Genomic DNA, 15,165 nt, shown 5'->3' on the forward strand with positions numbered 1-15,165 from the left:
GGGTGCTATCACTCAGTCACTCATCAAACACAAGGTCCACAGGGCACTTGTCTGCCTGGCCAGCACTGAGGGACTCCGAGAGCCAAGACTCTGACCTCAGAGAGCTCGCACTCTAGTCAGGGACAGGACCACTCCGCAAGGGAGTCAGTAGCCCCTCACCCAGTCCAAGGCACCCAGAAAGAGGCAGGGAGGCTTGGAGCTGGCGGGAAGGAGCACCCTGTCTCCAGGCGGGGAAGGATGATCCCGAGGCCATGGGCTACCCCAGAGCATCCCCCGGAGTACCAGGTCGGCCTGGCCCTCAGCTGTGTCCCTGTCTGCGTGCAGGGAAGCCCGTGAACTTTGACGACTACGGGGATATCCACGTCCCGGCCGTGATCCTGAAGACCTTCCTCCGGGAGCTGCCCCAGCCGCTGCTCACCTTCGAGGCCTACGAGCGGGTCATGGGCATCACCAGTGCGTGTCCAGGAGGGGGCGGGGTCGGGGCTGTCCTCTGGGGCTGGCCCTGCTTCAGGATCTGGGGTGGCCGAGGTGGCGCCCGCAGGCCGGGTGGGAGAGGGGAGCTTGGGGCTGTCCTCACTCCACAGTAGGGCCCTCGAGCAGATGGAGCAAGGGCGTCTGCAGACTGGGGGCTCCTCACTCCTCGCCAAGTCAGTGTCTTGTCTCTGCCCACCCTGGGCACCCACAGGAGCCTCACCCAAGGTGCCCTGCACATGTCCCTACTCACACACGAGTGAACTGTGGGGGGTGAGGGTGCAGCCTCGTGGTGGAGCGTGGGCTCATGTGCCCATGGCTCAGGCTGGTAGCTCGGTGGTGGCCTCTCAGTGCCAGCCCATGGGTGAGGCAGTGCTGGGAGGACCCGCAGAGCCGCTGGGTCTTGGCATCAAAAGCACTGTCACACTGAAATGGGCAGCTCCACCTGGTTGCTTCTTGGAGCACCCTGATCCCAAGGGAACCCGGTTCTGTGTTGTTTGTTTGTCGCTTTGCTTGAGAGTGCGGTGGAATGCAGACCTCATCCATGCTAGGCAAGCGCTCACCACTGAGCCACACCCCGCAGGCTGCTCCCCTGCTGTGCCATCAGGATTGCCTTCTCCAAAGGGCATGTGGCCTGTGTCCTGCCCCAGGGAGGTGGCCTGCGCCTCTTGCCTCTAAACTTTGGAGTCTCCTCAGGGACGGTGTTCTAATTCCTTTGTCATCTCTGAGACCCAACACCCAACGTCCACAACACTAAGGAGAGGTTTATTTTGGCTCACAGCTCATAGAGGTTTTAGTCCATAATTGACTGGCTCCAAGGCAGGGTGGCATCGCAGAGAAGAAACAGCTCATGGCAGGCAGACAGGAAGCAGAGAGGGATCAAGGGAGGAGGAGGGCTATATACTTCCAGGCCACGCCCCCAGTGACCCACCCCCTCCCATCAGGCTTTACCTCCCAACCTTACACTTAGCTCTAAACTCATGAGTGGACTAATCCAGTGATGAGTATCACACCCCCATGATCCAGTCTCCTTCCCAAAAGCCCCACCTAGGCGTGCCTGTGGCTTTGGGGGAACATCATGATATAAACCATAATAGATAGGGGACTATCTTGTTACTCACGGGGGCCAGGGAGGCTATGGTAGTTGGTTAGAGTGACTCAGGCTGGGCCCTATATTCCACAAGGACCAGCCCTGTGGTTAGAGGGTAGAGACTGTCAGCTGTGTGGCACCAGCCAACCTTGGGATCCTTGGCCACCTCTCAGCATCCACGACCCCAACTCTCCACAGAGGGAGATTTATCCTTACCAGTACCAGTTTAGGCATTCCCTACACTGGCTGGGGCCAGGCCCTGTCTGACGGGAAGGGGACTGTCCCACAGACTGCATGGTTATGAAGGACAAGGGGGCCACCTCGGTGTGGGCAGTGGGTAGGATGCTGGGCAGTGTGGAGCCAGGTGGCCTCATGGAGGTGGGTCTGACCGTGGGCACGTGGCAGTGATCCGGGGAGGCCATCTATGCAGCGTGCAACCAGCAGGCAGGATGGACAACCACACCGTCATCTGGGCACGCTGGGCTCCGTCCTAGAGAGGAGCTTCCTGCCTCCGTGGGCTCTGGAGCTCTGCCTGGGGAGCTCAGAGCCACCAGGAAAACTGGCTGCTACTCAGTGGCACAGTTACACGGAGGCCCCAGGAGAGGACACCGCCTGCTCCCACAGCAACATGACCTGGGGGTTTGTGTGCTGGGAACTGTTACAGGAGAAGCCAGTCTAGAACACGGTTGGCAGGCTTTTCCTGGAAGGGCCAGGAAGTGTTTCAGGCCTCCGTGGCCCTGGGGTCTCAGTCATAACCACCAGAGAGAGGCTGAGGCTGTGTCCCAATAAAACTTTATCGACAAAAACAGATGCTGGGCAGGTTTGGCCATGGCTGCAGCTTACTGACCCCTGGTCCAGACCTTCCTGTTTAGAAAGTGCTCGGCCTCCCCGGAGGCAGCAGTTACTCTGCCACCATATGGGTCAGAGAAGAGGAGTGTGCTGGGCTGTCCTCTTCCTGCCAATTTGTCTCCTTGCTGCTGCTAAGTCAAAGGAGGCTGTTTATTCCGGGGAAAAGGAAAAAGGCTTTATTCAAAGCTGGCCCCGGGCTGGGGATTTAGCTCAACAGCACAGCACTTGCCTGGCAAGCACGAGGTTGTGAGTTCGATTCCTGGTACAAAAAAAAAAAAAATTTAGGGCTGGGAATATAGCTCAGCGGTACAAGTACCTGCCCAGAAAGTGCAAGGTCCTGAGTTCGATCCCCAGTTCCCCCCAAAAAAGTATCTGAATACAAAGCTGGCCCCAAGGACCAGAGGGCCTCAAATGCCCATCTCCCCGTGTACAGCTGTTGGGTCCTTGTCACTGGATGTGTCCAGGCCTGCCCCACACCTCCCAGACTGGGACCTCTTCTGCTTTCCCTGTGGGGATGGGACTGGACCTGTGGGCCAGTGCCTGTGTGTTCTGTCCACTCCACTGGCCTGAGGTGGGGCCGGCGGTTTGTGTCCTAGGCCTGAGGAAGCTTGGAGAAGCCACTTTTCTCTAAAGGAGAGAGAAAAGATATCTAACTTTTTCTGTGCTGGTCACCCTCACGGTGGTCGTCCCTGCGCCTGTGCCTTCCCAGGGTGCCACGCTGCCCAGCCCCTCTGAGCCAGCTCAGGGGAACCTTTGCCTTGCAGATGTGGAGAGCAGCCTGCGTGTCACCCACTGCCGCCAGATCCTGCGGAGCCTGCCTGAGCACAACTATGCCGTCCTGCGCTACCTCATGGCCTTCCTGCACGCTGTGAGTAGCTCCCGCCTCCCACTGCCTGCCGGGCCCGGGTTCACCTACACGACACCACTTCCAGCCAGCAGAAGCCTGAGGCAGTGGGGATACCTCTGTCCCATCCCAGTCTCGATTCCCTGAGGCCCCCGGCTTGGATTTTGTAGCAAGGCAAGGAGAGAACAGGCCCTGCCCTCAGATGGATCTGCATGGGCCCTGCCTTGCCTAGCCGCATGACCTGGACATTCCCTGGGCATTCTCTGCCTCAGTTTCCCCATGAGGAATGAATTCCAGCCCTTGAGGTTGCTGTGGCCGCTGGCACAGATGGGGAGCCCTTCAAGGGGGTGGGAAACTCTTCACACACCTACCTCCTCCCAAGGAACATCTGCTAGCTGGCCTCGGGGTCCCCAGGTCACCAATACTGTTCTGGAGGTCAGAGGTCATCCTGCCCAGACCCCCTGTGCTGGTGTGTGTGGGCCTGCTGAGCCTGCCGAAGTAGAAGGGAAAGGGAAGGGATGAGGAGACCCCAGGAGGCAGATCACAGGTCAGAGCCTGGGGTCTCCCGGAGCGTCAAGGCCGATCCCTTCCCTCTACAGATGGGAAAGCGAGTCCTGGAGCAGGGGTGCTGCACGGGGCCTCGGCACTGGCGGTGGCTCCAAGAGCAGGGCTCTCTCCTCCACCCAAGCCCTTCTCTGGGGCAAGGGTGGGGTCTGAGCCACCACGGCCTCACGTTCACACCCCTTGTCCTTCGGGTGTCCTGCAGGTGTCCCAGGAGAGCATTCTCAACAAAATGAACAGCTCCAACCTGGCCTGCGTCTTCGGGCTGAACCTGATCTGGCCCTCCCAGGGCACGTCCTCGCTGAGCGCCCTGCTGCCCCTGAACCTGTTCACTGAGCTGCTGATCGAGTACTACGAGACGATCTTCAGCGCCCACGAGGCCCCCGGGGAGAGAGGCCCGGGCATGGCGGACGCGGGCGGGCAGGGCAGCCACCACATCAGAGGATGCGGGGGAACAGACCCGCCCCAGCCTTCGCCAGGCCTGTCTGGCCTCCGCGTCCCCTGATGCCAGCCAGGAGTCACCTCTCATGTGGCAGATGTCCTGTCCAAGTCGAGGCAGCCGCGGCCTCACTGTGGGTTTTGCAAACTTGCTATCTGTGGAAATAACCAGCGTTAAATGAACTTGGAACCTTCTAGCAGAGTTCCCTGCTTCTGACTCTAAGACTCTTCTTCATGGTTCCTGGGCTGTGGCTAGAATAAAAGAATATGTCTCTTAAAATGATTCTTTGGAATTATAACCCAGCGTGGCCTAACTGAAAATGGAAACTTGTGGATGAAGATTGTGTAGTGGTCGGTATTGTCCCCACAGTGCTGGGTAACAAGCCACCCAGAGCCAGGAACTCCACACGACTGCTGAGGGTGCCCAGTGCGTGTGTGAGCTTCTCGGCACTGTGATAATACCCGAGAGAAACACCTTAAAGGAAGAGAGGGTTATTTTCACACAGTTTTGGAGGTGTCAGTCCACGGTCCCTTGGCGCTCTTGCCTTTGACCGGCAGTGAGAGAGCATAGCGAGGCAGAGGGCGTGGTGGAGGAAATTGCTCCCTCCTGGTGGCCAGGAAGCAGAGTGAAGGGGGCGGGTCTCAATATCCTGCTAGGCCACACCCCTAACAGCCCGCTTCCTCCCGTGCGGCCTCACCTCCTGAGGCTCCACCACTCTGTACTGCAGGTGGGGGCCAGGCCCTTAGCGTATGGGTCTTGGGGACATCTCCTGTCCAAACACCATTGTGGGTCAGCTGACTTTTAAGGGCTGCCCCATGTGTCCAGGCTGGACCTGCTGTTGCCCGGGGAGCCTCAGCCGCTGCACTGTCACCTGTACCCGGCAGCTGCACAGCGCATCCTCCCAGTGGAGGCAGAAGAACCTGTACCAGAGCAGAGCCGAGCTTTCTCTGGCCCTGGCAGGAGTCCTGTGGGCTCGGATGCCCCTGGCCAAGCCCTGGGTCACAAAAGAAGAAGACCACGCAGGCCTCCTGGCAGGGTGCAGCCCTGGGCATAAAGCAGTTGCTCTGCCACAGGCCCCGGGACATGCTAGGCCTGCACCGACTCAGACAGAGTGGCCCCTCGGGGCCGACAGGCAGGCCCGTCCATGGCCCTGTGAAATGCAGTGCAAAAGGAAGCGACTTCTGGGTTCCACGTTCCAACGGAAAGTCCCCAGCATTGTCCTGGTGGGGCCCGCTGACGTCACACGCCCACGCTGGTCCTGTCGCTGTGGAGGGAGCACTCTGACTGGCAAGGCCTGGGCCACACGGCCAGCCCTGGGGCTGGGGTGAAGCCCGGCCAGTCCCTGGGCCGTTCACGGTCGTCACAGGAGCCCCCACTTGTGCCTGCCACAGGGGGAAGGAGCAGATGCTGGGAGGAAAGGCAGGATGTCCACCGCACACACCGCTCCTGCAGCCTTGGGGTCACATGTAGGGCTCTGGTCTGGAACATGGAGGAGCTGGCTGCGTGCTAACCCCACCCCCACCCCACTTCTACCGGGCCTGCGCCGCCTGTCTGTAAAGACGGACCAGGTGACTCCCGGGCTGCCTGTCACAGGGCACCTTGCACACAAGGACCGACCTGATCTGCAGACGAGCGTTTTGCTCCTTTCTCGAGGTGCCCCTGCGGCGCAGGTGCTGGCCTTGGCCCAGGGACATGGTGCGGCGTCCCCGAGGCTGGGCTGCTCAGCTGCTTAGGATGCGATCCGGGCAGCTTTGTGAGGACCCTGGGCTCCCGGACGCTGGGCATGTTGGCCCAGCCCAATGGGACTGCTCACTGAACTCGTCTTCCTCCAGGGCCACAGGACAGCTCCCCAGGTCCCACCTGTGGGATGCAGGTGACACAGGGCCACAGCTGGCCAGGAGACAGCCACCACCACCCACGCACCTGGCCCTGTGAGCCATGTGGCATCCCAGCCGGGGGTTTTCTCCACTGGGGACCCCAGTAAATGGCACCCCTCTTCCCTGCCAGGAGTGAGGTAGATTCAGGGGTCTCCAGAGAGAAGAGGCCTCCTGCAGTGACCAGGGACCTTGGGCTGAGGGCCTCTGCCAACCGGTTGGTTACCCTGGTAACCAGCCCTGGCCCTGAGGATGGGCTCTGCTGACCACGCCAGTGTCCTTCCCTGGACAGGCCAGCTCGAATGCCCCTCCTGCTCCCCAGGATGGGAGTCTAGTACCAAACTCCCTCCATATGGTTTCTCCTCATGGAGACACAGAGTGGGGCTTTGTCCACTGAGGCTCGTATTCCTAACTCACAAATGGGGACCCCCATGGCCCCAGAGTCACATGGCCAGCAAGTGGCAGAGCAGGGATCACACAATGCAGCTTTCTACTCTGCTACCTTGGGGACCCAGCCTCAGTCTTCCCATCTGTATGATGGGAACCCACACCACCTGCTCCCTTCTGGCTCTGAGGAGGCGGTTCAGAAACCACAAGATCTAGGCCAGAATTGCCTCCCATGTGCCCAACCGCCAGGTGAGGGGTGGGGGGGTCAGCGCCCCCATGTGGACAGGGAAGGGCGATGCACCGCCGGACCGTGTCTTGGACATTTCCTGGCTGTCCCAGAACCACCTAGATCTTGGTCCCCGAAGATGGTCGGCCTTGCTCTGAAAGCCATCAGGCCCAGAGGGGCAACCTCTTCTGCAGCTGCGGGTGCCAGGCAGAGGGCAGCCGTCTGCGCACGTTCCTGGAGCGTGGGCTGGCAGCGTCCCCTGGGCATCCTCTGAGAGGCTCCAGCCACTGCTCACCAGCTGGGCGCCGGGCGTGTGGTCTCACTGTCCCAGGGCTCCAGGGGCAGACTGCAGGGGACCGGGCCCCGAGCCCTGGGCCATCAGAGGCACCACCAGCCGCGGGCCTCAGCGCTGGCTTTGAGACTTCCCCCCCACAGCACCTTGCTGCTCCTTCGTGCCTGGGCTCTTGTCACCCTCTGTCCCCTGCCTCCCTCCTCACCCACGTGCCCCTTCTGTCACCTTCAACAGATCGTGGCCTCTCTGTCCTTCCGAGCTCTGTGTGTCGCACCCACCCCAGGCCAGAAAGGGTCCCTGTGCTTCTTACAAACTGACCGTTATTTCGTCTTTTCTACTCTGTTATAAAGACTTTTTCTTTGTTTCCTTCTTTCTTTGCCCCTTCCTCTCATTCTTCTTTACTTTTTAACCCAGCCCTCCACCTCTGACCTCCCAACAGCCAGGCCCAGGGAAGCAGCCCGTTGTGGTCCCCGAGGCCATGGGCCACTGGCCACCGTGTCCCTGGCCAAGCCTCCCGGGAAGCAGCCGCCAGCGGCTGCAGGGAGGCGTCTTCGCTCTCACAATTCAGCCCCAAACGGCCTCAGAGTCCTGTCGTGAGGAAAAAAATAAAAGGGGAAAGAAATAAAAATGATGGCTCCCTTAAGAGCGCACCATTGTGAACACCAGAATTAACAGTGACATTAAATCAAATCTCATGCATTATGCAGAGAGGGTTACAGCAAAACGCACGTCTGTGAAATATATGTTTCAAATTTTCCGACTCTGAGAGGTGGCCCCAAGATGTTCTCCCGCGGCTTCTTGGATAAGTTTTCCTTTTACAAACGATAATTGTGGAGTCGCAGCTCCACGCCTTGTGGCCCCGTCACCCCTGCCTGTATCCAAGCGCAATTTCCCGGTCATTTCCACAGCGAGAGGAAACGATGATGGTGATGCTCATTTAGGCTTTAGACAATGGAACACGACCCCGAAGCGAGGACTCCGGGGTGTTGCTATTGGCAGGACGTGCGGAAGAAACGTCCAAATGCTCCCTTGTGCAGAAATGACAGAGATTTTAAGCGACTCTGGAGATTAGGCAAGCTGCCTGGAACTTGGAGCTGACATTCACAGTGAGTTACTGAAACCCGTCCAGGCCTGAAAGAGTCCACCGCAGGCAGACCGCAGCAGGCTTCCCTAAAGACAGCCGGGCGCCTGCTCCTGGTACCACTCAGCAACAAGTCCTCAGCCCGAGGGGGAGGTCACGGTCAGAGGCTCGTGAGCTCCTGTCCCACAGGGGAGCCGCGTGATCCTGGACGGGATCAACCCCTCCTCCCTCGGCAACCCGTTCCCGTGCCCTTCCGGGCAGGGTCTATTCAAGCCTCACAATTACAGAGACAACTGGGGGGCCTTCCTGCCCCAGGGGCTTGCTGAATGGAGGAGGGGGACATAAATGTATATGTACAAGAATGTGTGTAAGAATGACCTGGGGTGGGGGAGCATTCCTGTAATCCCAGCACTCGGGAGGCTGAGGCAGGAGGATCGCTTGAGTTTGAGGCCAGCTGGGGATACATAGTGAGTGCAAGGCCAGCCTGAACTGCATACTGAGACCCTGTCTCAAATCAATCAATCTAAAAAGGGGCTATTTTGAAGACAAAGAACCTTATTATAGTGACTTGATGGGCATGAAACGAATTATTGTACATATAAAATCTTTAAATAAAAAAATTCTTTAAATAAAAATTTGACTATATATGTAAGAATATATAGGTCCAGGACTGTATATACACAAGAATCTATCTATGAAAATAGACGCAGAAGCAAGTATCCCTGAGGCAGTGTAGCTTGCTGTGTCCCCAGGGGTTCCCAGCGGCTCTGTCCATGCCCTGGGGGTCCCTGTGTGGCAGTTCTCAGAGGCGGGGCCCCAGGAAGTGGTTAGGTCTCCAGGGTTTGGACTCAGAAGAACTCGGTTAGTTCTTGTGTGAGAAGGTTGGTGTCATGCGCAGCGCCCCGACATTCCTCCCAGCTACTCCTGGCCTCTCTGCCTGTGCGGTCTCCCTCCCCCGCTCCATACCAGCTGTGGCATATCTGGGAGGCCCTGGACAGAGGCTGCCCCATTGCAGACTTCCAGCCTCCAAAAGGGTGAGCTGAACAAACTTCTTTTCTTTTTTCTTTCTTTTTTTTTTTGCTGTACCGGGGATAGAACTCACGACCTTGTGCTTGCCAAGCAGGCACTTATGTCACTGAGCTATATCTCCAACCCCAAACTTCTTTTCTGTAAGATGTGCCCAGCCTCTGTCAGCTGGCTATAGCCATAGAAAATGGACTAAAATCACATGCAAGGCAGAAGGTAGTTCAGGGAGGGTGGGCAGAGGCTTGGGCTAAATTGCTCAGGCTGGCCTTGAACTTGCAGTCCTCCTGCCTCAGCCTCTCAGAGTGCTGGGATTATGGCATACATCACCACACCTGGTGCGGGCTTTTCCTTCCAAGCTGGGTATACCTTACAAAGTGTGCGAGTGAAACTCCTAGGCAGACCTCACCCCAATCCACCGTGGCAGGGGCATGTGACTCCGTCCTTAAATCAGTGTAGCTGGGTGACTTGGGACTTACATAATTTCATCCCGAACTTACAGGTAAGTGCTGAGTGGGGCGGTGAATTTTATGTCGGGGGGTGGGGGGGCCTGTTGGTGTCCCGAGCCCTGCCGTCCCCAAGGGACGCAGCAAGGAGGAGCCGTCTCCAGGCCTGGATCTGCTGCGGTCTTGATATCCAGCTTCTGCCTCCAGACCGGGAGCGGTCTGCTGTCCGTCAGTCACCCGGCCTGAGGTACAGTGAATGGACAGAGACACCCGGGACGTGGCTAGCAGGGCTTGGCCAGCTGGCCCTCCTTTCCTGTGAATCAGCCGGGAGCCTCGGGCCGTCAGGAGTCATGTGGGAGAGTTGGTGGCGTGGGCGCTGCTGCCAGCCTGTGTACACTGCAGTGCCCAGGATCCAGAGGGAGCGTGTCCCGGAGCGGGGACACCAAGCCATGGCCCAGGTTGGCTCTTCCCCTGGCTGTGTGGCTGTGTGTGTCCCGTGTCTCTGTGCTTCACCGGCCTGAGAACAGAGCCGGGCGAGGGTTGTGCAGACAGGTCCTGGGCAAGAAGGCACTGGGTCGCCTCCTTCCCTCTCCCCCCGTCGCTCTCCTCCCGCTCCCCCTCCTCCAGAACTGGGGGAGAACTGTTCTGCTCTTCAATCTGTCCGGTCCCAGGGAAACACAGCTGCTGTCACAGCGGGCAGAAGCCCCGGGGAAGTGCGGAGTCCCCATTGCCGATGTCATCTGCGGACCACTGGGTGCGGTGCATGAGGCTTTCATGGAGAGAGCTGGGCTGGGGCAGGCAGGAGGGGCTCTGGGGCCCCTGGCACAGGCCGGGTGCAGAGCCCTGTGGAGCAAGGCGCTCCTAGCCGGGGCCTCTCCTCCCCCTGCCCAGTCTCCCTGGGCAGGTTGAGCTGCCCTGGCCTCTGCTGTGAGGTGCCCCTGAGCCCCAGCGGGTGTCTCCCTTTACTTCACAGCCATCTACACAGAGCGCCAGATGCTGAGATTCAGTGGATTACAGGGATAGACGGATGCCTGCCCTGCTGACACGGGCAGTGAAGACACCCACAGGCCCCAAGTCAAGGAAGCTAACAGGCCAGGGCAGGGCAGGCAGCCTCAAGTCCCAAAGAAAGCTGGGGAGCCAGTCAGGACTGCAGGGGGTGGGGAAGCGCATGCCAGGTCGAGGACACGATGCATGCAAAGGCCCTGTGGTGGTGCAGATAGAGTGAAGTAGAGCAGAAAATGAACCAGAGGCCAGGGGATCACGGGCCACAGAGAAGGTAAGGAGAGTAAGGTCTTCACAAGTGTGATTGAAAGATGTGGTAAACGATACGTAACGTATGAATAATTGTTACTCTCCTGTGATGTCTTGACATTATTTTTTTTCCTTCTTTTTAAAATTAAAAAATAAGATATGGTGAATGTTTAAACAAAAAACTATCACAATTAAAAGTCACGTTGCCACGATCCCCCTCAACTCTCCGGTGCTCTGAACATTCATCTCATGCCCTGGCCACTTCCTGCAGCACCTCTGGAGTCCTCGTTCCTCAGTGTCTTTAGTCAGGCTGCCGGCGCCGTGCGTTTCTGAGCCTGTGCATCGGATGGCGCTGGGCGGCAGCCGTCGCTGGGTCTGTGATCACACCTCATAGACACTTAGGAAAGAGGACTCCAGAGCTGCCGCAGAAAGTGCACAGAACGGTGGGATGAGTGCATTAAAGGGAGGGGGAGGATTTTGAGGGGGATCTATGGCCATGTGTCTTGTATCATAACACATTTAAAAAACACAAATCCACTGCTTCTGTTCACATCGCGTAGCTCCTCTGAGCAGGTGTGGGTGATGGGCTACTACCAGTCCCCATCGCACGGGCTGCTGGCGGGGAAGAGGCTGTCGGGGGTGGGGCAGCTGGCGTGGGCTGCAGCGGCCCCCACCAGGCGATGCTGGTGTGGGCGGAGAGAGCAGCCTACCCTGCTTTTGTTCTGACGGCAGAGCTGATGGGTTCCCCAGCGCTGGGGTGGGGTCAAAGGTGCCCCTGGAAGGCTGGTCCACGAGACAGGAAGGGGCCCGGCTGGTGGAGACCATGCCCAGCCGGTGTGGACAGCCATGCAGCAGGCGTGGGCCACCAGCGCAGATGCGGAGTTTGGCTGAGGGCAGAGTCTGGTGCACAGAAGGGGAGAAGCCAAGGAGCAGAGACAGGGGCAGCAGGCCCGGGAGTGGGGAGCTCCTTGGGCGGCGGGTGTGGATCCAGACATGAGGTCACCACTGACGTGGAGTCAGGCAGCTCAGGGGCGCAAGGGGAGGGGTGGCTGGCGAGGATCTAAAACAAGAGTGAACTGGGGACACGGCATGGTGGGTCTCGGCCTGTCCCCGAGGCAGAGAACTCCCCGCGGCAGCCTGGACAGAGGCCGTGAAGACCACCAAGATGGCAGCCAGGACCCCTGCGGTCAGGGCTCGGGAAGCAGCACATGAGCTCCGGGCCCCTCAAACCGTGCAGCACGACGTGCCGGGCGCCCCTGCTGGGTGGGCTGCCCAGCCCTGTCTGGCCCTCCCGCCTCCTGGGCCATGCGTCCCCAGAGCCTCAGCAGTCACCATGGCCTTGGACCCGCACGCCGGCCACAGGGGCTGGTCCCAAGTGGCCCTGACCCAAGGGCTGACCGGAGGCCTCCTGCAGCACCCGGGGCTTGGACTTGGGGGTCTGACTTCCTGTCCGGTTGCTGTTTTGAAGGTGTGAGGGGTGAGCCGCAGGAGGCCTGAGGGTGGCGGTGGGGGTGCATGTGCCAGGAGCGCAGATGACACCACCAAGCCGAGAAGCAGAAACGGGTGGGAGGGCACCCCACGAGCTGCTCCCTGCGTTCCCACGTCCCTCCCTCCCTCGGATGAGGTGTGGGGAGGACCCTGACTTCCGGTCACCCTTTGTCCTTGGAACTCCCCGGGGCTTCCCCACCAAAGGCACAGACACCACAGGACTTTAAAATCATCAATCAAGTTTAATGCATCGTACAGAAGGAAAACTACGTCGGCATATTTAAGACAAACACTTTTTCTCTATCCTCACTATCCACTGGACGGTCCTCCTTGGTCCAAAAAAACTAACAGTCTCAAGACACGTCGGCAGCTACCCCTCCCGGGTCCAACCTTCCACATCCTCCCGTGACATTTAGAAAAGGTCTGATCCAATCCATCCAAGAAGAAAAGCAAACCAACAGAAGAGGAACCTGAAGACATTTAGGTCGCGCGTCTCGCAGCAATGCGTAATTGGCATCGAGAGTGACCAACACATAAGACGTGGGCCTCACGCGGCTCACTTTGTTCATCAATAAAATATAAAAATCTTGTTCAACCCAGTGTTGAGTGTATTAAAATAGATCTGTATCGTACAGCACAGTTTCTCCCGGAGACGTGGAAATGACAAGAGGGACGGCAGGGCAGGCTGCAGGGCTCCCAGCCTCCCGGCACTGCACCTACGCCTGTGCACATGCGTGCGTCTGGGCCCGGGCTGCGCGCACACGCACACGCACACGCGTGTTCAATGCATTCGGCACCATGTGATATGCTGCGGCGGAGCCCCCGGGCTCCTGGACACTTATCTTGTTGTGCTGAGTCCCCTGAGGGGACAGGAAGCTGGTGGGTGAGTTGAGCGGGCGCAGCCCACCCAGGAAGCGGGAGGCCTGGGGAGAGGCCCAGGGAGCCTCAGCTCGCTGCGAACTGGGACGCCGCGAGAGGAGGGGACTCCCCGACTCTGCACCCCAGTTCTTTAAAACCCCCCAGGTCTCTCGGGCTGGCCAGGCCTGCAGAGGGTGGGGCACTCCCCTTCGTACCCCAAGGGCTGAGACCACCGGACGCAGAGAAGGGAGCAGGGGCCCCTTCACATTAAATACCTCACAACTAAAAATGCCACACAAAAATGTAAAGTTATTTTTTGGCATCGCGTCTGTACTGGCAAGAAGAGAGGACTGGAATACTGAGCGGCTCTTGGGAAGCAGAAAATAAAAGGCTCCCGTTGTAAGCTGAGCAATTCAACCCAAAAGAGAAACCTGCCACACGCCTCCTCTGCGTGGCGGCAGCTCCAGCCTGCCCAAAGCCCCGCGAGAGAAACACTGAGCGGTAGGGAAGTGAGTCCAAAAGGCGGCGGGCGGGCGCCTCCTGGCTTTCAAGTTCAACAGCTGCTTCTCAACCTAGTAACACTGACGACGGCGGGGGTCTGGGAAGGCAGGCATGGGAACCCTGGGCGGCCTGAGGCGGGCGCTGGAGGACTACCTAGATCTGCTACCCTCTTCTCCTGCCACGCCCAGCCCAACTACCCTACTACTCAGCTAACGCGCCTGCTTGCCCTCCCGGCAGGGGGCTCCAGGTGGACCTGCAGGGCCAGGCAGAGCCAGTCTGCAGCCTCCGACCTCCTGGTGCAGCCTCTGCTCCCGAAAGTGTGGGTGGGGCTGCGGGGAGGGCCGGAAGCCGGGGCAGCCCCAGGCACCCAAGGATGGGCGCCACCTGTGCCTGGCACACGCCCCCTGGCTGCCAGGAGTCTCCTTCCTGGACTGGGAAGACACGGGTGCCCCTCCCCGTCGCGGCTCTGGGCTGCTTGTCTGGCTCCTTTTCCTTCTCCTTGGTTCTCTATCTGCTTTTTTGTCTGAAATTCATAGAGTGTATGAGTTAAGGCCAACAGAACCCCGAGTCACACGAGCAGGGTCCCAGCAACTTTCCGTGGGCGCAAAGACAGGTCTCTGGGGTCACTTGTGGTCCTGGGGGTGCTGGAGGGTGGAGCGCATGGCAGCAGTTGAGGGCTTGGTCCAGGGCCCGGCCAGCAGTGGGGTGGGGCTCATGGTTGTCATGGTGACCTGGAGCATCTGCTCGCCCTGTATCAGTCTCAGGAGGGCCCGGAGGCGGTCCAGCGAAGACTGGGTGCCCCTCTGGCGGGCCAGCAGGCTGGTCTTAAGCTCCAGGCATTTCTGTCAAGGGGAGAGAGTTCAGAGAGATTCAGCATGCAGCAGAATGCAGTCCTGGGATGCTCCAGCGCACTCTCCTCCCGGGGCCCTACCCTTCCATTGCAGGGAAGGGCACACAACAGACAACAGCAAGACACGGATGAAACGGTAGTCAGACCGCGGGGAGCTCTGCTCTGGCTACACTTGGGCCGCAGCGAGGGGACGTCCCCTCACAGCAGACCACATCTCTCCTCTTGGTGCTGGGTCCTGCGGCAGCCTCGTGGCCCTTGGGCTCGCCAACCAGTTCCCTTCTTTCCCCTCCCACCTTCTTCCAGTCTGTGCCTGTGGCAGCAGCACAGTAACGCAGGGGGACCCAGGCCTGGTCAGAGGTCCAGCCGCTGGGGTTGAGTGCCGCTAGCAAAGAACAGCCTCCCTGAGGCTGTCTCCAGAACCACCATGGGAAAAGCAGTCTCTTCCTAGAGCCATGGAGAAGGTTAAAGGAGACATTGTATGAGAGGAACTTCTCCAGGGTCAGGCATGGTGGTACCCACCACCACCATGAACACCCTGACCTTGTCTCCACTACCACCACCACCACCACCACCATCATCATCACCACCATCACCATCACCACCACCATCATCACCACCACCACCATCACCACCA

General features: G+C 59.1%; 2 protein-coding genes across 7 annotated transcripts in view; one reads left to right on the forward strand and one right to left on the reverse strand.

Annotated features, from left to right (window-relative positions):
* The window catches only part of Arhgap8 (Rho GTPase activating protein 8), a 48,506-nt gene extending 43,973 nt beyond the window's left edge, over window positions 1–4,533 (forward strand). For 3 of the 4 annotated variants that reach the window (XM_005379471.2, XM_013511542.1, XM_005379469.2), the window contains 3 exons: window positions 325–453; window positions 3,175–3,278; window positions 4,021–4,533. In XM_005379471.2, the coding sequence (XP_005379528.1) occupies window positions 325–453; window positions 3,175–3,278; window positions 4,021–4,320 (533 nt within the window). In that variant the 3' untranslated portion in view covers window positions 4,321–4,533. The remainder of the gene's footprint in view (window positions 1–324; window positions 454–3,174; window positions 3,279–4,020) is intronic. The other variant, XM_013511540.1, reaches the window with a different exon arrangement.
* Window positions 4,534–12,544: 8,011 nt separating this feature from the next.
* The window catches only part of Phf21b (PHD finger protein 21B), a 64,704-nt gene continuing 62,083 nt past the window's right edge, over window positions 12,545–15,165 (reverse strand). For 2 of the 3 annotated variants that reach the window (XM_005379472.2, XM_005379474.2), the window contains exon 13: window positions 12,545–14,523. In XM_005379472.2, the coding sequence (XP_005379529.1) occupies window positions 14,305–14,523 (219 nt within the window). In that variant the 3' untranslated portion in view covers window positions 12,545–14,304. The remainder of the gene's footprint in view (window positions 14,524–15,165) is intronic. The other variant, XM_005379473.2, reaches the window with a different exon arrangement.

Source organism: Chinchilla lanigera, unplaced genomic scaffold (genome assembly GCF_000276665.1).
Source record: "Chinchilla lanigera isolate Chin_1 unplaced genomic scaffold, ChiLan1.0 scaffold00012, whole genome shotgun sequence".
Taxonomy (NCBI): domain Eukaryota; kingdom Metazoa; phylum Chordata; class Mammalia; order Rodentia; family Chinchillidae; genus Chinchilla; species Chinchilla lanigera.